This window comes from Ambystoma mexicanum, chromosome 7q (genome assembly GCF_040938575.1).
Source record: "Ambystoma mexicanum isolate Mex_15411 chromosome 7q, UKY_AmexF1_1, whole genome shotgun sequence".
Lineage (NCBI taxonomy): Eukaryota > Metazoa > Chordata > Amphibia > Caudata > Ambystomatidae > Ambystoma > Ambystoma mexicanum.
Window position 1 is genome coordinate 992,701,350 of NC_090941.1, and position 27,013 is coordinate 992,728,362.

General features: G+C 44.7%; 1 protein-coding gene across 1 annotated transcript in view; it reads left to right on the forward strand.

The window, feature by feature from the left end:
* The window catches only part of PPME1 (protein phosphatase methylesterase 1), a 491,485-nt gene that overhangs the window by 226,037 nt on the left and 238,435 nt on the right, over window positions 1-27,013 (forward strand). Inside the window, exon 8 of the mRNA XM_069640139.1 lies at window positions 25,213-25,278. Within this exon, the coding sequence (XP_069496240.1) occupies window positions 25,213-25,278 (66 nt within the window). The remainder of the gene's footprint in view (window positions 1-25,212; window positions 25,279-27,013) is intronic.

Consider the following 27,013-nt stretch of genomic DNA (forward strand, 5'->3'; position numbering starts at 1 on the left):
AGAGCGGTCAGGCATGTCACACTAATGGGCCTGAACAAGGTCAGGCAATTGGAGATACTTTGTTTCACCTGCAACCCATTGTGAATGAACGAGTATAAAAGATGGAAGTAAGAAGGGAGGTATGAGGGATATAGCTGGAGCTGTGCCGAGAAGGAAGAAGTAGAGATGCTGATATTATGCCGAGAGTCCCGAGACTCCTTCTTAGTGGAACAAACTGGACCGGGAGCCCTGTGTGAGGGAAATCTCGGAGAAACTGAGCCAGAGACTGGTGTCTCTGAAAGTAAGCAGTCTGCAAACCGGCAAGTCACTTTTCCCGAGCAGAAGGGAAGCCACAGAGGGGAGCAAGGTAACCTGGTAAGCCTATGCAAGGGCTTTTTGGACACCAGGTGCCCTGAAAGGCTCTTAAGCCTGTATGAAGTGAAACTTAATCTTATTGAATACGTAACTTTGTGAAGAGGGGAGGTGAGCCTGTATAAAGGGTAACTTACTATTGGTGAATAACCAAGTTTGTGGATAGTGCTACTGTGGAATACTGAACTATGGAGAAGGGGTTAGTGAGCCTGTACTAGGTGAAACCGACCATTATTGAATAACAAACTTTGTGAAAGTGGCAGGTGAGTCCTTCTCAAGTAAAAAGCAGCGAACGCCAAGCTGCACTTGTATTGAGTGTTGAATCAAGCTATTGAACAAGGACATTGGGGGAAACGTACAGTTGCATAACCTGTAATGGGTGGACTGAGCGGTCCGTCAACTGCGCCTAGACCAGAGAGTTTCCTAGTGTACAAAATTTCAACATCCAGATTTAAAGCACAAGGAAAGCATGTGTTTGTTGGTTGTGTGACCTGTGATGGGTGGACCATGTGGTCTGAAACTGAGCCTAGACCAAAAGCCAATAAATTGAAAAGCTGCAAACAGAAGTGAATCCTCGGAGAAGACGGCAAAAGGAAAAGTCAAGTGGACCAGCTATTTTGTTTTTGTGAAACAGAAGAAAGGAAGCCGATAGAAGAAAGTTGATCTTGGGAAAACTCCAGAATCAGCGTTGCTATGATATGGCATTTATAACGCGCCTATGCACAGGTGCTTTAGGGCGTGACGAGGCAAGGGAGGGAAACAAAGGGATGACAGAACGATCCTACCATGCCAGGTGTCATTGAGATTGTGCAAGTGCGTGGGAAAGGGGGGGGGTGGAACAGTGCAATACAAGAAGATAACGAGTAGCGGCCAGCAAGTGCAAGGGTAAGTGCGGACATCCGGTGTCGGGCTGGTAGGGGGACTGTAGGGATACAGAAACAGTCCCCAAGTGCAGGGGTTGCCAGGGGGTCAGTGCAGGTGTGAGACGCTGGCAGGGGAGGGACCTGAGCCGGAGATCAGAGGGTGTCCAGGTAGCCAGTGAAGTTCAGGTTTCAGCCAGGAGGTCAGCAGAGGAGAGGAGGAGAAAAGGCAGAAGCAAAGAGAAAGATTTTGAGGTGCTTCCGGGACCGGAGATGGTTCTCCTCAAGTATAAGCGGGTGAGGGAGGCTGTTCCAGAGGGAGGCACCAGCCGAAGGAATTACCACCAACTTGTTGCTTTGGAGAAGCGACTGACCCTGAGGGAGTTGAAGTCGCATGAGCGAAGAGCTCAAGAAGGAAGATATATAGGAAGAGAGAGCTGAAGGTATTGAGGATCCAGGCCCCAGAAGGACTTGTGTAAGATGCAGAGTGTTTTGAACTTAATCCTTGCAGCCACTGGGAGCCAGTGCAGAGATTTCAGTCCTGGAGAGATACGATTCCAGGGCTTGAGGCCAAGGACAAGTCTTGCAGTCCTGTTATGGATAAGTTACAGAGGGCGGAGAGTAGAAGCAGGCAGATTTAGAAAGAGGCTGTTGCAATAGTCCAGCCTAGAGAGAACCAGTGCTCTGGAGACAGTGAGCTTCTGGGGGAAGGAGCGGAAGGTAAGAATACCTCTGAGGAGGTGCAGCTGGTAGTGTGACTTAGAGACGTCTGAGATGTGAGGAGAGGAGGAGAGTGTGGAGTCGAAGATGACCCCAAGGTTTTTAGCCTTGCAGGTGGGAGCAGGAAGAGGGCCAAGAGAGGCAGACCAGAGCGCTACAGGGAACTTTAATAACTTCATCTTGGGGAAGGGAATCTCAAGACTACAGGACTCTGTGAACTGTTAACCTTTTGGAACTTGGTGAAGGGAGCCAGAGACCAGCAAATGAAGAGCATTGTAATATTGATGAATATAACGAAGACTAAGATCAATCTGTAATGGAACAAGGTTATTGTTGGGGAAGATTGTATGTAGTTACCCTGTGGGAGACTACACCAACCTTGTCCTCTTGGCAATAGGTAACCCAACCTTTGGTAGAGGCCTGTACTACACAAGTTGGTAGTGTGACTGAGCAGCTAGACTTATCTCAGGAGGGGTCAATGTGAGCTGTGGGGTTGCAACATAGAGATTCATAGTGACAAGTATTCAAATAACACTTCTACTCAAGGCTTTTTTGGTAAAATAATTATTTATTAAATTAAGTCAGTTTTAAAATAAGCCTTATTTAGAAGGGAGCAATTAGCAACAATAACAATGCACTTCAAAATACACTCCTTCAGTTCAAAAAAGTAAGTAGATGCCCTTTTGGGATGGCACATTCTCTACACCCTGAGGTGACTTCAATTGCTAGAACGCTGTGGACATTTGTATATCACTTTTCACACTTCAATGGCAATACTGAAGTTGTGGCAAAAAGGTAAAGGTTATGGAAGGAAACAAGGGTTAACCAGTTTCTCAAACAGGTAAGCACTTTTGACCCCCCCACCCCCCCAAGGCAATGTAGATTAACCCTTTCCCAGCTATACAAGTAAGATATGTATGGCTTTTTGGAGGGATAGTTAATCACAAAGTTAAAGTTAGAGGTCAGTAGAGTCTTCAGGGACCCAGGACAGCCAATGTCACTTGAGCAAAGTCTAGGGGAGCTGAGGCACTTCTTGAAGGTAAGTAAAAGTCTTGCACAATGTTAGAGTTTTGTTGAAAAAGAAATCACTGTTGGGCCAAAAGCTGGGAGGTGTGTGTAGGGCAAAGCTGCAAGCAACTCTGCAAAGGGCAGCCAATGCATCAAACAAAGTAACACCACAAGAGGTAAGTACCCCTTATTTCACAGTACGTTAGGTCTGAAGAAGTGGTTCCAGCTGGCTTCTATTCCTGTTGTAGTTTCTGCAGATCCGGTTGTTCCTGGTCTCCGTCGTGGGGACAAGAGGGAGGACATCTGGGGACTCCTGCATTATGATCTGAAGGTCAGCGGCACTTAGCTTCTCGCGAATAGCTCCACCACGATTTTTGAACACCTTGTGGACTTTCTTGCTACTGGGGTCCCGCACTCTGTTGAAGTGGCTCAAGAAAAGAGTTGGGGTGGGGGGCAGGGGAGGGGGGGGTCTCTAGGGTGGTAGGAATTAAACACTAAACTGAAAATTCTCCATAAGTTATGTTGGAACTATATTGAATTGGTATTAGAGAACACGATTTGCCAGAATGTGGAACATTTACTTTGGAACACCTAGAATTGGTTGAGAATATTTCCCCCCACTAGTTTTGTTGTAGTATTGAGGACTGCATAGGTTTTGACACACAGATTCTTGTTTTGGACTTATAAGACTTATAAGGCATGGACTTTGCTTAGTTTAAGCAGGGAACCCCTGCCGTAGCATAGGGTTAGTTAGGCATTACACCATCCTGATCAGTAAAATAAACGTTTTTGAACTGTATCTCTTGTTCTTATCTCTTGATATCATGGCTGTCTCGCATCATGTTGGAGCACTTTTTTGCTTCATGGTTATCTGAGCTTAAGCAACACTTGACTGACTCAAAGGAGTTACATCCCAAGAAGTTAGCTATTGCTGCCGACCTATAGGTTTCCTGCAGTGTGTCCCATAAGGGCAAGGAGACTTCTCATAAGCATGAGGGAGGCAGAAAGAGAGGGAGGATGGGGTCTACTGCTACAACTCGAGGTCCACAAAAGAAATAAGGGGGTACACCACATGGGGACCATGGAAAGAGTAGTAGTGTGGGGGGGTAATCCCAAACAAGAGTGGGGTCACTCCAAGCCTCCCTACTTTCACCGGCCCTCAGAGCCTGTGTCACTTGTGGAGCAAGTGATCATTTACAGGTGGACCCCAGATGTCGGGTTAATACCTTTTTGGTGTGTTGTCTGTAAATCTGTTTCTCTTATGATGGGGGAGTACACTCACGGGGGACGGGGGGCGGCATCCTTTTCTGATCCATTGCCCAGAGGTATTGGAGCAGAAGTTACACTATAGTGTGTCTCGGGTCCGGTGAGCTACAGGTTGCAGCAGAATATGCTTTCCACTTTCCACTTATAGCAAAATAGCCCCAATGGTAATCCTGGCCTCAGTGATTTGTCACTCCCACAGGAAGATTTGACAGTTCAAAAGAAAATGCAATATCCACTGTTAATGATACAGTTCTTGGTTAAACTTGTGAGAACTTAACGGTTAGCATTCCTTGAATTATTGTTTCAACAGTCAAAATTATACATTTGTCAGGATGACTTCTTAATAATGCTGCTTCTACTTCAATAACTATATTTCTTCTTAGTTTACCATGCGAACAGTCACCTTTGTCCCACAGTATTTTACCTTGGTTTCGGTGAGGACAGTTTTTCTGACGTCCAACTAAGGGCTTAGTAACAAAAAAAACATTCAACTGATACAGTACAAGATTCCACTCTTACTATAAGGTTGTACCACCGTAGTATATGGTAGCGTAGACTAAGCAGCCAGGCTTATTTTAGCAGGGAGAGAGGGCTGTTCGAAGGTACAAAGAACTTGTAGTATAACAAGGGTTTAACAGAAACAATGTCAACCAGAAGTATTATAAAAAAAAAGCTTTCTTATAAATACAGTTAGGCCAAGTTAAGTCTTGGGGTAAGTACGTTGTCACAACACAATGCTTGAAGGTACGCAGACCAAAGCATAAACCTTCTACAGAAAAACTAACAGTAATTCTAGGAAGTCAGACCTTATCAAACACATTTAATATTGGACACACATATTCATGAGGAGTAAAACCATAAGTTACATTCTGATTACTTTCAGTAATAAAAGGGTAGTAGACCCTAGCAGCTGTGCAGTGACACTCAGTTAAGGAATCACTTAGTAAACCAAACTACAAGTACACTTTTCCCCGAGTAGTGGAACAGTCATTCAAGAACAGTAGAAACCTGAAACTGCCTTCAGGATAAGTTGTATACAAGGTGAGCAGGACCTTTTTTTTGCAATATCTCAGTGGAACACAGACTAAGGTAAGCAAGAACTCTTTACACTAATTTAGTATTACACCAGGCAGACCAAGGTCAGCTACACCTACAGAACACTTTTTAAGAATGGCACACAGCTTTTCTAGGCAGGTAAAACGTAATGTTGTAATATAATATTACAGTTGCTTTTCAGGTCAGTGGAACACAGACTAAGGTAAGCAATAACTTTATAACTTATTTTAGGGTGGCCCAAAGCAGACCAAGGTACGTAAAACCATACTTTTTAAAGGAGCTACCAGCAACTTAAAGGTAGGTATACTGTTTTAGGATACGTATAAAACAGACCAGGCAAAGCAAAACCCAATGCTGCACTTAAAAGAATGACTCCGTTGTATTCCAGGTAGATAAAACCCAAGGCAGACTTAGTTTAGACAAGCTAAACAGCAGGTCAGTGGAAGCAAGAACCAGTTGGTGAACTTAAACACAGTGAAGCCAAAAGCATTACTTTTGTGAACAGGCACAGTCCACTCACAGGTGAGTAAAACAACCTTGCATATACTTTTCAGAATGGCACAACACACATTCCAGGTAATTAAGAACTTTTGGAACTGTTCACTCTGAGTTAGTTACCAAATGACTCTTTCCCAAGTAAGTACACTTTTGAACACTTGTTATATTTTTCAAGACAGAATCCTTTTCGTATCCAGTCCTTCCATGTTCTATTGCATAAGGTCTCTCAGAGGCAGAAGAGGGACCCTAGTGGTCTAGGTGCTAGCTGTAGGGAGGGTCAGATGGGGTTCAGTTGCAGAAAAAGTCAGAGTTCCTGTGGACGACTGTTCAAACAAGTAAGTAGTACACTTTAGAGTTAGTTATGGTCCAGGGTCTTATGAGAAGACACCCTACGAGGATTCCAGCTATGGGCATGGGTGCACTGCATAAGAGGACTCCCAATCACAGAAAACGCCCCAAAAGCTTTTCAGAAATCACACAGGCTTAAGTTAAGCCCATACCGCAGCCAACACAGTACTTCAGCACAGAAGAAAGAGTTGCAGCAGGGAGATTTCAGAATCTGCAGCCACAAACCTGGTCGATGGATTGCTTTGTCATGAGGATGGAAGACAGGACTTTGGAAAGGATTTTGCAGCAGGGACCAATGGAGAAGGCTCCAGGCAAGAGTTCTTTGCAGCTGGATACGGCTTTGTAGTTTTGGCACCCTTTTCAGGAGCCAGAAGAAGATGGAATATCGCTGATTGGATTCACATCGCTAATCTGTCCAGCAGTCTGAGAGGACTACAAGGACTGGAATCACGTCTCTGGAGGTCCAGCAGGATGCCACCAATGTTTAAGCTCAATTCGGAAGACCATGCACCACACAATGGCTCGAGGTCCCAGAGTTTGGCAGCCCCGCAAGGTCGCAGCACAACGTGGGATGGCTCAAAATGCAGGTCTTACTGAGTCTAGTGGATCTCACCAGGCTCTGGGCCGTCATTTTCGGAGTTGCCAGGTACTTGGAAGGAACGGGAAAGCAGGCTCTTCATCTTCCTCTTCGGATTCATGTCCAGTGGTCAGCGACCTCTTTTATGAGTCCAGAATCAGACTTTTATGCAGGAACCCAGCCAATCATACAAACGTGCAACATTCAAAGTTTGAACTGGATTCTTGCAGTCAGGCTGTAAGACTAAGGGCTGAAGAGTTTTGGACTCCTCCCTCACTTCCTGCCTTCAGACATTCTGGCACCTGGACGGGCTTGACCGAGGTCTCCCGCTGAAGATAAACTACCTAACTACCTGTAGAAGGGATACATTTATCCGTTCTACCCTTGGGGACTATAGTTCTTTCAAGGTTAGCCAGAGAAAGTAAAAGGGAGGATGCCCCAGGGGCAACCCTGTAACAATAAAAAAGTGTATATACCAAGTGGATACAATTAAAGACACTATGGAGTCTTTAAAATGACAACCCTAAAAAGAGTAAAAGGATCTGTGAATGTGGAAAAAGGTTCTCACTCACTGAGGTTTAGGGATAAATCTACCAGTCCAGCAAAAAGCTCTGTGGTTCTCACACGCGATGTAGATTGATCACTAACGTTAAAATCCTACTTAACAGTTTCGACAACTGAAATGCAGCATCTACTAAACCAAGTATACCTCAGGAGTTCCAAGAGTTTGGACTACTGCCATGGCTTTTAGACACTTTGACAAGATAGATTTTACAATACTTCACCTTCTTCAGGTAGGCTAGGAACTGTTGCTTCAAACTGCTTTCTTCAAAGGGGCAGCCTATGAGCCTCTCGTCTATTTTCCATAAATGATAACCTGTGTTTGCCTTCGAGACTCACTTCTCTCTGGTCTCCACACCCTTGGGCATTACAGGTTGAGTCTGCTACAATATATTTGTCACAAGCAGCCAATTCCCCATCCCCAACTTTACCTGCACCTTTCTGCCAGCTTGCAGCCCTGCAATTACCCAGAAGCCTTGGTACCACTCTTAGCCTCAGGTAATAGTTATATACTGATTTAGGTCAGTGTACTGTTAAAAACTTCACTGTATAGGCCCTGAGAGAGGTTCAGCTTCACAATAAGAATGGGGTACCTCTTGGCTTTAGGCAATGCTGGTTTGCTTCTTCAGTCGTTAATAATCTTGTGAATGAAAGATATGTAACTTTTATACAAAGTATAAGGTTCAGTCTTTCAGGAAAAACCACAAATAGGAACACACAACCGCTCTGTCATTTTCCAGCTTTAAAGGTGGTTGTGTAATTGTATTCCCATAGAGGCGGAATCACGTTAAGGCACACGCGACCCTTCGTTAATGTAGTTTTCTCACGAGAAATATTGTAGTTTTGATAGTCACTGTTCAGGATTCTGCAATGGTCTTCGCAGCGTTCCCTTTCCTCAACTAGGCACACATGACCACTCTCTGAACAATAATAGTCTTTGGTTAGTGGAACAATGGACTTTAACAGCGTTTGCTTCCTAAGGGAGCAAGAAGCTTTTTACTCTATACGCTTGTTACATTTTGTTGAAAGGGTTTTTAATACAGCGGTCCACGTCTACTTGCTGAAAGTCTTACATGAGTGAAAAAGGAGCTGGCTGCTGTTACCGGCAAGGCTTGCGCAATGCTTTAGAATGCTGTGCTTCACTCACTGGCTTCTGAGGTGTTTGCTCTGCGGGTCGCACTGCTTTCCTGACTTCTGCTACAACTTCCACTGCTTCTGGCTACTGGGGACCCACACGCTTCGGTCTGGCCACGCGTCTTGGGAGTCTGCACTACTCCCAAGACCCTCGATTTGGCAATTGCTTCTTTATTCAGTGTTCGACAGGCCAGCAGCTCGGCAAACAAAGCAATCTGGGTCCATGTCTTCCGCTCCGTATCCTCTGCACTTCAGAGTTTGTGACGACGGGACTCTCAGAACACGCAGGTGAAATCGTCTGTCTCCACGTTCTGGCGTCCCTCTTGTTCACCCACTTCTGCTTGGTTTGCCAGCCTTGTGTCTTCCTTTTGCTTCCAGTGTTGCAGCCTGCCCTCCAGCCAGCGTTCTTGCTCCTTCCACTCCTTCCTTCTTGCTCTCCCGGAGAGCGCCTTTTATGCCTCCCAGGTTTAGTAATAATCTTCAGGTGTGGGCTGCAATGGTTACTAGGCTTAATTGCTCCACTTTGACCACTGCATGCCTCATTAGCCCTCTTCCTCATCTCAGTCCCTCTAGGATTCTGGAACTTGTAATTTCTTTCAACAAAGTTACATTTTTCTACTTCTGCTATTTGGCAAACAGCCATTAAGAGTGTGGGATTATGGGGAAAGTTAAAGTGGGGTTGTACCAGTCTTCCTGGTCCCCCCCCGAATGTGATCCTCCTGCTACACCACACCTAGGGTCAGGATCAAGAAGAGTCTGCCTTTCCTTGGTTAGATGAGGCGGGGTCCCAGACCAGATTTCTGGGGGGAATCCTCTGATTCTTCACACTGTCTATGCTGAATTATTGTGTTTTTCTATGACTATTCATTGAGAGCCCCCTTGCACTCCTGAGACTAAGCCTTGACTGCGCTCCTTTGGTACTTCGATTGGTATTTGGCTGAACTAGAGTTCATGTTCACCATAACTAGTGTCGCCTCCTAAAACCTGCACACCAGGGTTGATTTTAGAAATCCATTTTAACACTGGATCTATGGTTGCTGGAGCTCTCCTGTAGTAATTCTGGTACCAAATGCAGGCAACTCAGATTTGACATTGTGTGGATCAGAGTGGTATAAATACTCACCAAGGCCGATGCCCACCCCTTGACAGGAGTTGGTGGACATGCTTGGTGCTACCAAGTTCCTAAGCACATTTAATCTCACTTCTGGACTTCCTTGCCTCACTGCAGGAATCAAGGAGAAGACTAATATTGTCCACACCTGATGGTCTTTACCTGTTACTGCCCTTTATGTTATAGAATGCACCTGATACATTCCAAGCATTAGTCATGTCATGAATGAGCTCGCTGAATTCTGCATGGCTAATTTTGGTATCACAGTTTTCTGCCTTACCACATGCAAATCAACCAAGAATAGTATAGTATAGCAGGTTGTTTCGCAGGGCACACCGGACCATGAAGTTCTGCCATATTGGTCAGGGTTCAGTGACTACATTAGGCACAAGTAATGAAGAAGTTGTTCAGGATTTAAAGACCCCTACAACCCAACCCCAGGTCTGTGCCTTTTTGGGCCTCACTGGGCATTATAGGAATCTTGACAGACTATGGCACCATAGCTGCCCCCTTTGACTGTTATTTCAACTTATAAAACCTTATAAAACAAATGTAACCTGCTCTGAGGAGTGTGAGAAGGCTTGTCAGGGTTTAAAAGCTTCGCTGTGCCAGTCATCGCTTCTCTGGGCACCTGACTATCGCAGATACTTTGTTGTACAAACTGATACCGCTGATCCTGGAATACTAATCCTCTCTCAGCTAGATAAAAAAGGAAGAGAACACTCTATATGCTTAATCAGTCGTCGGCTTAAGGACGTAAAGAGGTTTGAGGTGGGCTACTGTTAGGCAAGATTGTATGCAGCACCCTTTGGGTGCACTACAACAACCCTGACCTCCTGGCAATAGGAACCCAACATTTGGTATAAGTCTGTACTACACAGGTTGGTAGCGTGTTGAGCAGCCAGGCTGATCTCAAGAGGGGTCAATGTGAGCAGTAGAGTTGCACAGAGATTCACAGTGACAAGTATTCAAATAAACTCTTACAAGGTTTCTTGATTAAACAATTATTAATTTAACAGTCAGTTTGAGTAAGCCTTCTTCAGAAGGGGCAATATAATAGTAACACACAAATACAGTCTAAATTACACACTTAGTTTCTATAGTACCCATTTGGGATGGCACACAGAAACGTCCTACACCCTCAGGTGACAAATAGCTAGGACACTGTGGACATTAATATATTACTGTGGCATTTAGAGCAATGTTTAGGAGTATGTCAAAGAAAAAGGTTATTAGAACAAAACAAGAGATCTCTCAAATATTCTGAAGCAGGTAAGTACTTTTGGTAACCCCCAATGCATAGTAAGTTAACCCCTCCCTGGAATGAAGACAAAACACAGAGGGAAGAAGAGTTATTCAGGGAGCCAGGCCAGACCAAAGTCAATTGGGCAAAAGTCTAGGTGAGCTGAAGCAATTCTTGCAGGTTGGTGAACGTCTTGCACAATGTTTTAGAAGTCTTTGTAGAAAAGAAGAAATCAAAGTAGGGCCACAAACTAATTAGGCTTGTAAGGTAAAGAAGCTGTTAGCAAACTATACAGAAGCAACCAAGACAAGTCTCAACTGAGAACAAGTTAGGTTACACAACAAGAGTTAAGTTCTCTTAGACTTTACAGGACCTTTGGTTAGAAGAAAAACAGTTCCAGCTGGCTTCTGTTCCTATGCCGCTCTGCAGATCCTGTGTTCCTGTGCCTCAGTTGTGGGGATAAGAGGGAGGACTCCTGCACCGGGACAGTCGGCGACAGAAAAGGGCCAACTTCTATTTAGTGGCACTTTGCGGTTTCAGCTCCTTGCGTCTCAGCAAATAGCACTACCACAGACTCTTGGCTGTTGAGATGGCTTTCCTTGCATCTGGGGTCCAGCACTCTGTTGAAGTGGTTCAGGCACGGTCAGTCCTGCTTCCTTGGAGTCCGGAGGATCTTCCTGAAGCTCTTGGCCAACTTAAAAGCAACGCACACGATTTGGTGTTCCTCTCCCTGGCTCTTCGGTTCGAGCAGTAACTGCAGTGGAAATACAGCTTTGAGAGGATGTCCAGGTGGCTTACTTTGGAGTTCATTGGTCCCACCAACTCAAGGGGAGAAGTCGTCCTTGCAGGGCTTCTCTAGTCGAGACGAATTCAGAGCTTCAGCACAGCAGCAGGGCTTCACCGGGCAAACCAACGGTCCAGGAGTTGCAGCAGGCAGCAGTCTCTTCCAAGTTCTTCTTTGGATTCCTTCGTCCAGTGGTCGTCTCCTTCCAAGCCAAAAAGCCTCGCCTTTTATGCAGGTTTCTCCTATTCATTCCAGCCTAGCTGTCAGTCACCCAGCAGGGTGGATGTCCTTGCCGGACATCAAGCCGGCCAATCACCTAGGAGTGCATTCCTGTCTCCTAGGAGACTAAGCACAGGGAGTTTCGGCCCCTCCCTCACTTCGGGCACCTCCCTCGCTTCCTGTCCCCGCCAGACACCCTGGCGCCAAAATTGGGCTTCACTGGTGAATCCCGCCAAAGACGAAACGAACAAAGGGACCAAACCTGGTTTGGCATGCAGAGTAAATCTCAAGAAGGACCTTTCCACAAAGAAATGGTGAAAAAAGACCAGGAAATTTTGACAAAAATGGCACACTTGGTGGTTTACTGCCGCTGCGAACGCAGCCCGCGATAAAAGCACACCACGGTAGTTAAAAGTAAACGACTTCCACCAGCCATTCATCAAGGAAAGGGTAATATAAAAATGTTACATGCGAAGCTTGACAAAGGGGATTGTAAGTAACCCCTTCAGTACCCCATTGTAAGATAGTGTGTGCTGGGTCTAGAAAGTTACAAATGTAAGTAAAGTCAATTTCACTTCACTGCTCTTGGAAACAGTTAAGGTATTTAAACCTTTGGGAAATCTGAAAGACTTCCCTGTGCCACTGCACTGAAGGTGCTGTGTGACACATTGTAAAGATGATGCCTATGGAGTTTGTCAGACTCCACACTTAAAGAAACTGAGTTCAAATCACATTATAAAATACATGAGAGGGTGAGAAAAAGGGTCTCACTCTCTCCAGGTTAAACATTAAAAGTCCTAAAATCCTGCAAAGTTGCTGGGGGTCTCAAAGGTAGAGGGAAATTAGCACATTTCTGAGAATTCTCCATCCAAACTGACCATAAGTACTTGAAATGGTGGATCAACGTGAAGAATGAGAATCTGAAGTTTCTCAGCTGCTCCATAAGCCTCTATTTCACTATTGAGCATAGGCCAGGTCCCCCATATAGCAATGGCTTGTGCAGGGTGTAGAACCGACGAACAGGAAATCCACTGGGGTAAATTAAATCCCCCCCGCCCGCAACCCCTCCTGTCCCTCGTATTGGGGTGGGTGGGTGAGTGTTTAAGAGAAGTTATTTTTGCTTTCCTCTATGGAACACTCCAAATGTGTAATTTCTTTTTTTGGGGGGGGAGGGAGGTTTCTTCTTTGTTTTAAACCTGACTTGACTTATGAAGGCAAATAATGTCTCATTGCTTTACTTGCCTTGCTTAGCTTATTTATTTTTGGGTCAGCAGCCACTATGAATATCTCTGCAGGGGGAATGTCACCCATTATGAAATTCCTTGTTTTTAACCTGCACACGTTACTCTACAGTGAAGTGTGGCAGGGGTGTGTTGCTGCCCGCCCCCTCGCCTACTCCCCTCTGATGATCTTGCCGTTGGAAGCCTTCAGAAGTGTCCTGGAACCATCCTGTGGACTGACCAACTGCTTCCTGTGCTCCTTCATCCAATCGGTCACCTTCCCGATTTCAGGCTTGGGACTCTGAGGCAAGAGACCACTCCATGCAGTTGCAGCTCTCCGGCACAAATGGGTGATTTGTAGGACCAGCTTCTTTCTCGGCCATGAGGGCCTCTGCCTTCATTTCATTTATTGAATTTATAAAGTCCCTCTTCCACAAGCGCCATTATAAAATATTGGAGGAACGGTATAATGTACATAATGCAAAAAACTACTAAAAACAGAAGGAGGGGGGAGAGAAAGTCACTAAGTAGGAAAAAGGGAGATACAATGAGCTTTCAGGTTACATTGAAAAATACAAAGAGATGAGAGAGATAGAGAGAGAGAGAGGATAGAGAGGGAGTGAATTCCAGTGTTTAGGGGCTAAGGGGGCAAAAGATCGGAAACGGGAAGAAGCACAGGGGTTTGAGGCCTTCTGCCTCCTCATCACTGTGTTTGCTGCTGCAAACTGCCGTCGTAATGTCCTTGTGGTCTCCTGATATTGTCCCTGCCGTGGCGGTCTTTCTCTTGCTGTGCTAGTGTCATCCAGCTCTCCATTACAGGAACTGTCTCGCCAGAACGCAGAACCGCCAACTAGCCGGACTAACCCCAACAGTGAAAATGGCACCAATGACTCTCTGGATACTCTCCAGAGGAATTGACCTTCAAAGTGGGCCCAGCAAATTCAGAAATCCCAGGGGTTAAGATGCTGTGTTTTACTATCTTAAGATTTATGGTTTAAATGTCTCTGTGAGCTAGTGAATTTGTTACGGTGATTTTTTTTTTTTTTTTTTTTTTTTTTTTTATCTATACGTTGTATTCTGATGATTTTTATACAATGTATTGTCTGTGTTTGGATGTTTTTATATCCGAATAAATATAATGAACTGAAATCGGAGTAAGGTGAGTGAGTTTACATAATCAATCCCCTCCTTACCCCACAATCTAATTTTAACAATCTAATAAAAGGCCGGATGTACGTTTGTCCTGTATGTCTGATGCAGTCATGGCTTTGCCTGTCACGGCTAGAGGGCGCCGTTGTTTTAGGATATTCGTGGTTCTACTGTGTTAATGAAAACCTGCAGTTTGGCCTGTGTGAACAGGCTTCTACGCTAGTGGGGTATAAAAGGCACAGAGTCCTAACCCTGCTTCTCCCTTGTCTGGCTGTGATCAGCGCAGTTCTGACCAAAGATTCTCCCCTGCCAACTGCTTCCCCCAAGGTGGAGGGATAGAGAAAATACCCCTAAAAACCGTTGCTGCCTCTGTTCCTAACTTACTAGAACACCTACATAATGGCTTTGCCTCACTTGTCCTGCTACTTCAAAGGTCTAACTCCCTACAAAGGGCTAACTTTCGAAACTTGGGGCACCTGGGGCCATCCTCTTTAGCAGCGAAGGAAGTGCTGGGGCGTTATATTATAAAGCAGCGTATTAGTGCTTTAGCCATTTTCTGCATACTTGGCTGTTTCTAGCTGGTTCTACAATACTGTTTTTCTTCACTGAATTTACTGCATACAGTTTGCTTGTGTTCTTACTTGGGTGTTTTATCTGTCTAAAAGTAAAGTAACGTGTTGATGATCTTTAACAAGAGCACTCCATGGTGAATGTATATATGGGCATAGTGTGAATCTGGTCGTTTTTACTTGTCTTTTATTTTCATTGCAAAGAGTTTGTATGAAGGCCTAATAACTATTTTTTATACATCCTGTCTTACTTCAGATATTAAGAGTACTCTGTGGGTGACTCCTCCCTTCCGCCCCCCCAAGTATAGATCTTATTGTTCAGTCACCTACCTTGATGGAATTTGGCAAGATCTCGTTGTTTTCCGTGTTCACTTTAATAGGGTGACCTTTTAAGAATCTGGCAGTTTTTTATTTTTGTTTTTTTTTTCTGAATCGCTTTGTATTTCTTTTCTTTTCATGCCCTAAATACTAATTACGTTTTTGGTTGATAACATTTAGATTTAGCAGAAAATGATATTGATGAGGAACATAATCTGACCTGGGCCTGAGAGATTTTTCCTGGCAGTACGGAGGCATTTATCGGTTGTGCAATGTTTTGTCACCCCTGCCTTGAGTTTATTATAGGAGGATACACCTGCTATCAGATGGTGTGCATTTTCCGCAGAGCTGCCTCCTGAATTTGCCTGCAAATGGCTATTTGTCTGATGTATATACTGGAAAAACCTTAGTTAAGGTGCAGTTAAGTTGCACAGATTTAACGCAACAAAACCCTTGAAATTCGACTAATGTGGGCAGTCATGACCAGCTTAACTGGGCATGCTTCTGTAGATGTCCCCCATACTGCCATTGTGTATGTCCTTGCATCCCTTCTCTTATAAGATGTATGTGCTCATGGGTTTTGTAACAGGAAACGCGCTGAATTAAACTGGTCATGACTACTTACATCAGCTGAATTTCAAGTGTTTTGTTCTTGCATCGCTGCAACGTAACTAAGGTTTTTTCAGCGAATTTCAAGGGTTTTTTTATACTATAGTTTTTTTTTTACGGCCCACTAGCCCATGGCTTTCGGCCCTGGCCGGTGAGCTTGGCCTTTTGCCGTACCCACTGTATATTTTAGAGCACTACCGGGCCACTAACCATGGCCTTCGTCTGTCTTTTGGACCCACTTGGTTGCCACATCGAGCCCACTGTATATTTTTTAAACACTAACCTTCTTTCTTACTCACTAGCCATGCCCTTTGTCCATGACCATTGGCCCTGGCCTTCAGCCGTGGCCCCTTTACATGGTGCCTGAATTGCTTTCTTCAGTCCCACAAGCCATGGCCTTCGTGACAGGGACAGTTGAGGACAGTTTTTCTAAATTCCAACTAAAGGCTTCATAAAACCATATCTGAGGCAGTACAAAGCTCCATTATTTACTTTAAGGCTGTACCACCTGATAACATTTAGCATAGCTTAGACAGAGCAGTCAGGCTTATTTTTGGAGGGAGAGAGGGCTGTAGCTTGGTACAAGAAATTGTAGCATGCATATGATCCAAAGAAACACTGAAACACTATGTACTGTAAAAAGAAAGGGTTTATTTAAATACAAGTAGGCCAAGCTAAATCTTGGGAAAGGGATGTACTATCACATCACATATAAACACAGTTATAAAAACCAACTAAATACGTATGATATACAAACTAAAATATAACTATTTAGATTACAATAAGCAGTCAAGGTGAGTCAAACCTTGAAGACATTCATACTGGCATTAAGCTACTCTTTGGGAGTAAAACCATAGTAGTTGGACCTTTACAATACTTTTTAGAATACCATAAGCAATTCAAGGGCAGCAGACCCTATTAGTCAGAATATACAGTGTTATTCAGTTATTAAACCACTTAATTAAACCAACACTGTTGCAAGTACATCTTGGAACATATGTAACTTCTATGAATGGATACAGCTACACCACCAATGTTACTTTTAAGAGCACAGTTCAAAGGGAGTAACTTAAATTGTATACTTTCTAGAGGGTCCTTAAGCTACTCGTGGACAAGTAAGAACTTAGTGAAACGATTTTAAAATTGCACTAAGCATTTTAAAGAAAGCACAACCCGTGTTGCGAGTTTAGAAGAGCAGCAGCTAGTCGAGGTCTGTATAACCTATTGGTACATAACATTTGCACAGTTACTAATCCTGGAATAGATGGTTGGACCAATGATACTTTTCAGAATTGTAATATACAATTCTAAGTTAAATAAGAACTCTAGCAGATTTTTAAGAAGGGCAATCTGCAGTTCAAGGTAAGTAAGGACCTATGGAGGGCTACAAGCAACTCCAAGAGAAGTAATAACTCCAAAACTGTTGTTGGAATGCACTAAGCAGAGCAGGGAAAGTGTTGGGAAAGATTGTGTGCAGTATCCTTTGGAAGACTACAGCAACCTTGACCTCCTGGCAATAGGAACCCAACCTTTGGTATAGGTCTGTACTGCACAGGTTGGTAGTGTGACTGAGCAGCCAGGCTTATCTCAAGAGGGGTCCATGTGAGCAGTAGGGATTTTACAGAGATTCACAGTGACGAGTATTCAAATAAACTCTTACACTCATTAAACAGAACAGTTCAATAAGCCTTCTTCAGAAGGGAGCAATATATAAGTAACACACAAATACACTTCAAAATGCACTCTAGTTTCTCTAAACCAGCCAGTACCCATTTGGGATAAAGCACAGATGGTTCTGAAGTAACTTAAATCACTAGGACACTGTGGACATTAATATCACTGGTACATTTAAAGCAATACTGAGTTGGTGTCAAAGAAAAGGGTGCTGGAAGAAAACAAAGGTTACACAAATATTCTGAAGCAGGTAAGTACTTTTTAACCCCCAGTGCAAAGTAAATGTAACCCTTTTCCCGGAGCAAAGATACAAACACAGTCTGAGCTAAGAAGAGCCTTTCAGGGAGCCAGGCCAGCCAATGTCAATTGAGCAATAGTCTAGGTGAACTGAAGCACTTCTTGCAGGTAAGTAAAAGTCTTGCATAATGTTTTAGAAGTCTTTGTAGAAAAATAGAATCGCTGTAGGGCCACAAGCTGGGAGGCTTGTGAGGGGCAAAGCTGCAAGCAATTCTGCAAAAGCAACCAAGACAGGTCTCAACTGAGAACAAGTAAGGCTACACAACAAGAGGTAAGTCCCCTTGGTTTTACAGTACCTTTTGGTTAGATGAAATGGTTCCAGCTGGCTTCAGTTCCTTTGTAGGTTTGCAGATCCTGTTGTTCCTGGGCCTCGGTCATGGGGACAAGAGGGAGGCACTCTGGGGACTCCTGCACTACAATGGGAAGGTCAGTGACACCAATGGGCAAACTTCAATTCAGCAGCACTTTGCGATTTGAGCTCCTCGCGTCTCTAACAAATAGCAACACTGCGGTTCTCGGATACCACTTCAGACTTTCCTCGCATTTGGGGTCCATTACTCTGTTGTGGCTCAGGCTTGGTCAGTCCTGCTTCCTGGGGGTCTGAATCTTCCTGGAACTCTGATCTGACTTAAAGACACTCACTCGATTCTGGTGTTCCTCTCCTTGGCACTTAGGGTCCTGCAGCAGCAATGGAAGTACAGCCAGCTCCGAGAGGATTTCCAGATGAGCTTGTCTTGGGTTTGATTGGTCCCACCAACTCACGGGTAGAAGTTGTCCTTTGCAGGTCTTCCGTAGTGGAGGAGAATTTGGAGCTTCAGCACAGCAGCAGGGCTTCACTGGGCAAACAATCGGTCCAGGTGTTGTAGCAGGCGTCTCTTCGGATTCCTTCGTCCCGTGGTCGACTCTGCCTTCCAAGCCAAAAGCCTCGCCTTTTATGCAGGTTTCCCCCATGCATTCGCAGTCTAGCTGTTAATCACACAGCAGGGTGGCTGTCCTCCAAGGACAGCCAATCACCCTTGGGTGCATTCCTGTAACCAACGAGACTAAGCACAGGGGGTTTCAGGCACCTTCCTCACTTCCTGCAAGACATGCTGGAGCCAGAGGCACGCTTCACTCGTGAATCCCGCCAAAGACAAAACAAAGGGACCAAGCCTGGTTTGGCTCGCAGAGTAAATCTCAAGAAGGACCTTTCCAATCAAGAAATGGCAAAAAAAGACTAGGGCCATTTTGAGAAAATGGGCACTTCTGGGGGTCTTACTGCAGCTGCAATTGCAGCCTGTGGTAAAATAACACACAATGGTAGTAGAAAGTAAACCACTGCCACCAGCCATTAATTGTAGAAAGCTTAACATAACCATGTTACATGAGAAACAAGACAAAGGGGATACTAAGTAACCCCTCCAGCACCCTATTGTAAGATCGTGTGTGCTGGGTCTAGAAAGTTACAAAATGTAAGTAAAGTCAATTTCACTTTACTGCTCTTGGAAACAGTAGTTTCAGCAACAGAAGGTACTTAAACCTTTAGGAAATCTAAGACTTCCACTGAAGGTTCTGGGTGACACAATGTAAAGATGATGCCTAATGGAGTTTGTAAGACTCCAAAGTCAAAAGAAACACGGAGTCCAAATCACAGAAAAATATATGAGAGAGTGGGGAAAAAGGTCTCCCCCTCTCCAGGTTAGAAATGAACAAGTTCTAAAGTCCAGCAAAAAAAGCTGGGGATCTTTAAGTTGGAAGGGAATTAGCACATTTCTGAGAATTCTTCCTAACAGAAGGAAAACCCCAATGATGGACTTTAAGAATGACAAGAAGTTATTCAAGGTAGGTAAACCCATTGGTAAGCTTTTACACTCATTCAGTTAAGAATAATAAGACAGTACCAACATAATTACTTTAAGAAGAGTGGAACACTATTCAAAACATTTTTAAAGGTGCAACCAGCAGCTTAAAAAGTGATAACTTTTGTCTTCATAGATATAGTTGCAACACTTACTCATTTACTAGTAAGTACTTTAAGCACTTGTTACCTTGTCAAGACAGAAGCCTGATTGTTTATAGTCCTTCTCTATTCGAAAGCATGAGTGATCTAGGAGGCAGAAGAGGGACACTAGTATCTAGGGGCCAGCTGTAGGCAGGTCAGGATAGGGTTCAGATGCAGGGTTCCAGAGGATATCGTCTTCAACAAGTAAGTATTCTCTTCAGAGTTGGTTGTTTTCAGGGACTTCACAGAAGGCTACCTATATGCTCATCATATTAAGTTTATTCGGAAGCAAATTATCCATAAACCATACACAAAATAGAACTGCGTAGTAATACAAAATCCAATTCAACATTTTTTTTTTAAAAAGCCCACGGCATTAACTTACAAACATTACATATGTATAAAAAAAGATTAAAATGTGCATGTGTGTAAATCAAGATAAAATCCACAGGAAGCATCCAAACGATTCAATAAAATGTTCAGGGTTCGATCATATTTTGGACAGTGAATTTAGTTCTCCGATACCAGGCCCTTCTCAAGTAGTCCACCATGCCCCAGGCCACTGGCATTGTAGCGGCTGATAGCAGATAACATAAGCAGGCCTAGCCTGAGACAAGCCAGCGGACCTAAGTAGTGGCAGAAGTGTTTTTGTCTTAGGTCTGTGTAATGTGGGCAAAACAACACAGTGTAGAAGGTCCTCCACTGGCCACTGAGAGCAGGTACAAGCTGTAGGTTGCACATTATGAGTCCAGCTTTTTATTCGTGCCCCTAGCCATAAGCAATCAATCCGGGCTCGGGTCAAGGCCCAGCGATCTGCAGGATTATCACTGTGGAGCAAGTACGGCTGAATAGCGTCTGCAGATGTTAACACAATATCCCTTCTGTTTGCAAAAATACACAAGGCAGCGGACTCCCTATTTGCCACCAAGATGGAATTAAACATTTGTTTGTATGCCCTGACCGCACAGGGGGTCAAGAAGATTGAGGGGCAGACAAGATTAGCACAATTTAACTGTCTAATGCATTTCTGGATGTACATAAGCCAGGGGATTTTCTTTACAGCTGAGCCACTCACCAGGGCTCTTATGATCTTATATGAAAGAGTGTCTTTCTGGTTAGCCGCATAATTAGTGGCAGTTTTTGTTTGAGCCCTGTATAATTTATTTGATTGGGTGCCCCACGCAGTTATGTTGAAAGCGGGAAAAACCCCCAAGCGCCTGTCTCATCCTCATACATTGCTTATCGACATGGCCAAACCCTCGCCAATTCTCCGTAAAACAAATTCCCAGATAATCAAAACTGGTGACCCTCGGGATAGGCTTGCCTCCACTCCATATCGTGCGCATCTTGAGATGTCTAACACCCGAACTCTTACATGCCATAACTGCTGATTTTTGTGAATTCACAGTCATGTTATGGGAAGCCATAAATTGGGTGTAGACATCCACCAGGCATTGTAAAGCTCTGGGGGTACGGGCAATTAAAACCATATCATCGGCATAACCGAAGACTGGGAGGGGGACGCCACCCACCGTGATGTAGTCGGTATGGGAGTTAACCAATGCCTGGTAGACACCATTTATGTAAAGTGCAAACAATACCGGGGCCACAACACAGCCCTGGCGGACGCCCAAGAAGGTCTCAAAAAAGGCTGTGCACTGTCCCTGTTCCCCGAATCTGACACAAGCCGATGTATGTTCATGGATTATTTGGAGGACCTTGACCAAATCCTCCGGGCAACCCATGGACCTGAGCACCGCCCAGAGCATAGCCCTGTCTTTGTCAAACGCAGTGCTCAGGTCCATGAATGCTAAGTACAAAGGCTCACCCCTCACATGTACGGACGTAGCTCCCACCAAATGCAGGTTCAATGCCTGGTCCCTAGTTCCTAGGCCTGGGCGAAAACCATATTGAGTCTCTGTAAGAACCCCAGAGTCAGAAATCCATTGTTCTAGCCGTGCCAAAACCGCACGGCCGACGATTTTGAAGGAGGTATCAAGCAGAGAGATGGGTCTATAAGAAAGGGGGCTACTAGGGTCACCCTTCTTAAAAATAGGAAAAATTGCCTGCCTCCATGTTGCCGGGTAGGTACCAAGCTCCAAAAATGCATTGAAGCACTTAGTCAAAACTGGGGCCCATAGGTCCACCTCATCACAGAAAATATCCGCAGGGATGGCGTCTGGTCCGGGAGCTCGATTAGGGAGTTGCTTGTTAATAGCCATCTCTACCTCGTTTATGGTTAATCGGAGAGGGGAACCACTGGGCCCACCATAGGAAGTTGAGGGATTTGCCCTATACAGGGTGCTAAAATGATTAGACCAAGCCAACATTATTACACTAACATTATTCTCTTTGTGTGTTTTTACTCTCTTGTGGGGGGGGGGCAATTAGCCACAAATTCCCAAAAGGTCTTGGAGTCCTTTGACTGCACAGCCTGGATCAGGTCTTCCCAGGCTTGCTCTTTCAGCTGGGCCTTCCTTTTTGCCAAGACGTGTTTATACTGCGCCCGGGCAGTAATTATCTCGTGTCGGGTACTGTCTTTTTTTCTCTAAAATACCTTTAAGATCTTTCTGTGCTATCCGGCAAGATTCATCAAACCATGTTTCCAGGTTCTTTTTCCCTTTATTAAATTCCCTTTGAAAAGTGGCAGACCTAGTTCCAAATTGTTTGGGATGCCAAAGTTATTGAGCCTCCGGAAGAGATTTTTGCCAAAATAATAGAAAGTTCCCCCAAATTGGATTTGCAAACGGACGATTGAGTGTCTATTGTAGACATTAACCAGAAATAGGGGACGGCCCCTTGCACGGCGTGCAGTAACACATTGTATATTCAGATTTTTTTTTTTTTTCTCTCCCCATTAAGGTTTAAGGCTAGAGATGCCTTCACCAAGATTGCCAGGCCACCAAAACATCTCCCTCGTTTTCCCTTTTCCGCAGGGACACACTCTGCAACATAGCCATCAAAGCATATTGGAGATAGTGCCCAAGTTTCCTGAAGGAATATAATATCATATTCCCTCAGGATAGCGGCTATCTCCCCCTGAGAAAGCTTAGACTCAGCACCGGCTATGTTCCAGCACAGACAAAACAAAGAGGGGGAGACCAGTTCCTCTAGAGGGAGATTTTGACCAGATTCCCCTCCCCTTCCTGGTCTTTCCACGATCTGAACCACCTCCCCCACAGCAGCTGGTCAGTCCAATTCTTCTATTTCCCCCAGAGCCTGGAAACGATTTCTCAAATCCAATAGGCGCCTTCCCCCGGTACCCTCCACAGGCATACGTGGGTTCAGAAGTTTGTTGCTGGTCGTCGGACGGGGGGGGGGGCTTGCGGGGTCGAATGCTCCTAGGGGGGAAAAGGCACTGTTAGCTGATGGGGTGAGGCGAGAGCGCCACCCGGGATTAATAGAGGAAACTACGTAGTTGAGCATAGCTGGAGCAGTCATAGACACCACCACACAGTCACCCTTTGCCCATTTGGGTTGCTTCCCCACCCATGAGAGCCTTCTGGCCATGAGAATACCTCTAGGATTCACCTTCATCCCTGGCAAACGAGTATTAATCCATTGTGCAGTTTTGTTAATAAGGGAGGGCGTGGTTTCCACCTGACCTGAATCAAGTTGGGGGCGCCCCGTGATTACTCCAACCAATGGGGCAGCCTCTGGAGGGAGGTTGAGGACTTCTTGCGCACCGGAGGGACATTTATCCTTTAATATCTTGTGTGAGCCCACGGCTGAGACCCCCAAACCACTCTTGGTCCTCTTCCACAGAGTGCCCTCCAAGAGGAAAGCATTATGGCGTATTGGGAGAGAAGGTGGTACATCCGAATCTGTTGTGTTGTGAGCTAGCATTAGGCCTGGAAGAATGGTTTGGGCAAACTCCCAACCGCACAAATCACCCACTAAGCTTAACAGGATTCACACAAGTCTTAAGGTAAGTATTGCCAAAGTAAACGCAGTACCTTGACCGAAAAGAAGAGCTTCTGGGTGGATTCCTTCCGAATGCAGCAGCACATGACCTGGTCCAAAAAGAAACTGTCCCCTCCTGCTTCCTTCCTTCACAGACACTCTGGAACCTCAGTGGGAAATACAGAGAGAGGAAAAGGGCGAGAGAGATGGCATGCTATGTCTGCATATGATATGCTGGGTACGGTTGTGTATTATGTTTTAAATGCAATTGTAATTCAGCCATACTGATAATTAGTGTACCAGCCACTTTTGCTCCCTGAAAACAGTTGCATACTACCAACAAAAAAATTGAACAACTGACACATAGAGAGTGCATTCTTTTCAATTGCCATGATTTACGGGATGCAAAGAAACATGGATTAAAGAAAAAATATGAATTTTAGAGTTCAAATATGTGTATTACTTACCTAAATAATATCCCTGTTGTGAGAGGGAAATACATTTTTACTCCCAGCCTTTTAGGTTAAGGAGCGAAATACTCCCTCTGGACCCCTTGGAGTGTTTCTCTCTGGGTGGAACCATTTTTTTTACCTTGTGATTTAATGTGACCTGAACCCTCTTCTATAAACCTAGGGATAAGAAAGGTAAGGTTTTCATTTCCACTAGAGTGTAACTTCTCACTAGACCTCTGCACTCCACAGAGATGCACTGCAGTCCCGCCTCTGAAAGAGAAGTATTTGTTCAGAAGTTGACCTCGGACGTTCGAGGTTACCCTAATTTTCCCATAGATCTGTTGCCTTATCCTTATAATATGGTGGCTTAGATAAGATTTTGTTTCAGACTTGGGAATAATTTACACTTGCACCAAACATCTAGGTAATTTGCATCCCTACCCACTCAATGAAGCCATCAAATCTGTGTTTTTATTTAAGGCACATGTTGGGGAAGAGTCAAGAAAAAGGGTCAGCTTTATATTGTATTTTTTTTATTTTATTTTTTACTGTCCTCAAAATCTGACCTAAAGATAAATGTAACATTTTGTATGCTATTGTGCATCTTTGGTAAAGAAGTAATCCATAGCTGGTCACTAGCATTGTTTTCTTCGGGGGTTGAAGAGCTATCCCTCATTACAACCTTCTTCATTCCTTGGTGTCGGCGTGAAGTAAGAGCAGTTGGCACCCTAGAACTAGTGCTGGATCTTTAGCCCACCAAATAGTACAAGGCTGGTTTTCTGGATTGCCACACCGAATTTAAAGGCCTTTTTGCATTTTGTATTTGTATTTATTAATTATATAGCGCTTTACGCCAAAGCGCTTTACAATATAACAAGAATACATAGCTTATATAAACCAGAAGCATATTAGCAAAAATGAGACCAGCCTTTAAAAAACAGTAAGTAGGAAAATTGTTCTAGGATAATAAACGATTGAAGGATGGTGGAGGAGATGGAAATATGGAATTTCAAGTGAGCAAGGGAAGTGCGAGAGGTGGGTGAGGGAGAAGTGAAAGGGAAGTGAAGAAGAAAATCAGGTTGGGGAAGAGAATTTAAGGAGGCACAGAAGGAGGAGTAGAAGGTAATGGAGCGGATAGAGAGGGTTCCTGTGTAGGGACCTACATAGTCTAGCATAATTGCTCTGCTTTAACAGATGCTTCTGGATGTTACTGTTTTGAGGATCGACAATCCCAGATCTATTTAAATGGCTTCTCATGGCACAAAAACACACTCTAATCTTATGCCATCTTTCTCCTTTTTTAGTGTAAAAAGCGGCCAAATAAGGAATCTTGAATCTGCTAGAGTTTCAATGGCTGGCCAAGTTAAAATGTAAGTACTGCTGTGTAAGCTAGTTACCAGATTGGACTGCTGAGACGGATGGTGTTTTTTAATGTGGGGATCAACTGGTAATGTTCACTGTTTACACGGTCACTCATGTGTCGCACCGCTGTCATTGGATGCACTTCCTGGTCCTGGGCTTTGTTACCTGATTGCCCTCTATGCCATGTGTTGGGGAGAATTCTCAGAAATGTGCCAATTCCCCTCTACCTTAGAGACCCCCAGCTCCTTTTGCTGGACTTTAGGACTTTTTAATTTCCAACCTGGAGAGAGCGAGACCTTTTTCCACTCTCTCATATTTTTCTGGGATTTGGACTCAGTGTTTCTTTTGACTTTGGAGTCTGACAAACTCCATTAGGCATCATCTTTACATTGTGACACACAGCGCCTTCAGTGCAGTGACACAGGGAAGTCTCTTAGATTTCCCAAAAGGTTTAAATACCTTCTCTTGGTTCAACTACTGTTTTCAAGAGCAGGGAAGTGAAATTGACTTTACTTATATTTTGTAACTTTCTAGACCCAGCACACACTATCTTACAAGAGGGTGCTGGAGGGGTTAATTACTATCCCCTTTTTCTAGTTTCTCATGTAACATCTTATGTTACCCTTTCTACAATTAATGGCTGGTAGCAGTGGTTTACTTTTTCCTACCATTGTGTGTTTTTACTGTTGGCTGCAATTGCAGCTGCAGTAAGACACCCATGGGTGCCCATTTAGTCAAATTGGCCTTGGTCTTCTTTCTTTGCCATTTCTTGTTGGAAAGGTCGTTCTTGAGATTTACAATGCGCTCCAAACTAGGTTTGGTCCCTTTGTTCATTTTGTCTTTGGAGGGATTCACTGGTGAAGCCCGCCTCTGGCTCTAGCATGTCTGGCAGGGGCAGGAAGTGAGGGAGGTGCCCGAATCGCCCTGTGCTTAAGCTCCTTGGTTACAGTAATGCACCCAACAGTGATTGGGTGCCTGGCTGTCTTTGGAGGGCAGCCACCCTGCGGTGTGATTGAAAGCTAGGCTGCAAATGAATGGGAGAAACCTGCATAAAAGGCAAGGCTTTTGGCTTGGAAGCCAGAGTCGACCACTGAACGAAGGAATCCAAAGAAGAACTTGGAAGCAACGCCTGCTACAACTCCTGGACAGATGGTTTGCCCAGTGAAGCCCTGCTGCTGTGCTGAAGCTCCAAATTTGCCTTGACTGGGGAAGCCCTGCAAGGACGACTTCTCCCCTTGGTTTGATGGGACCAATCGACCCCAAAGTGAACTAGTCTGGACATCCTCTCGGAGCTGGCTGTACTTCCATTGCTGCTGCTGGAACCGAAGTGCCAGGGAGAGGAACGCCAGATCGAGTGCATTGCTTTTAAGTCGGACCCAAGCTTCAGGAAGATCCTCCGGACTCCCTGGAAGTAGGACCGACCAAGCCTGAGCCACCTCAAGAGTGCTGGACCCCAGATGTGAGAAAAGTCCAAGTGGTATCCGAGAGACCGCAGTGGTGCTATTTGCTATAGACGCGAGGAGCTGAAACCACAAAGTGCTGCTGAATTGAAGTTTGCCCATTGCTGCCACCAACCTTCAGATTGTAGTGCAGGAGTCCCCAGACGTCCCTCTTGCCCCACGACTGAGGCCCAGGAAACGCAGGATCTGCAGAGCTACACAGGAACAGAAGGCAGCTGGAACCATTTATTCTAACCAAAGGTACTATTAAGTTAAGAGGACTTACCTCTTGTTGGGTAGCCTT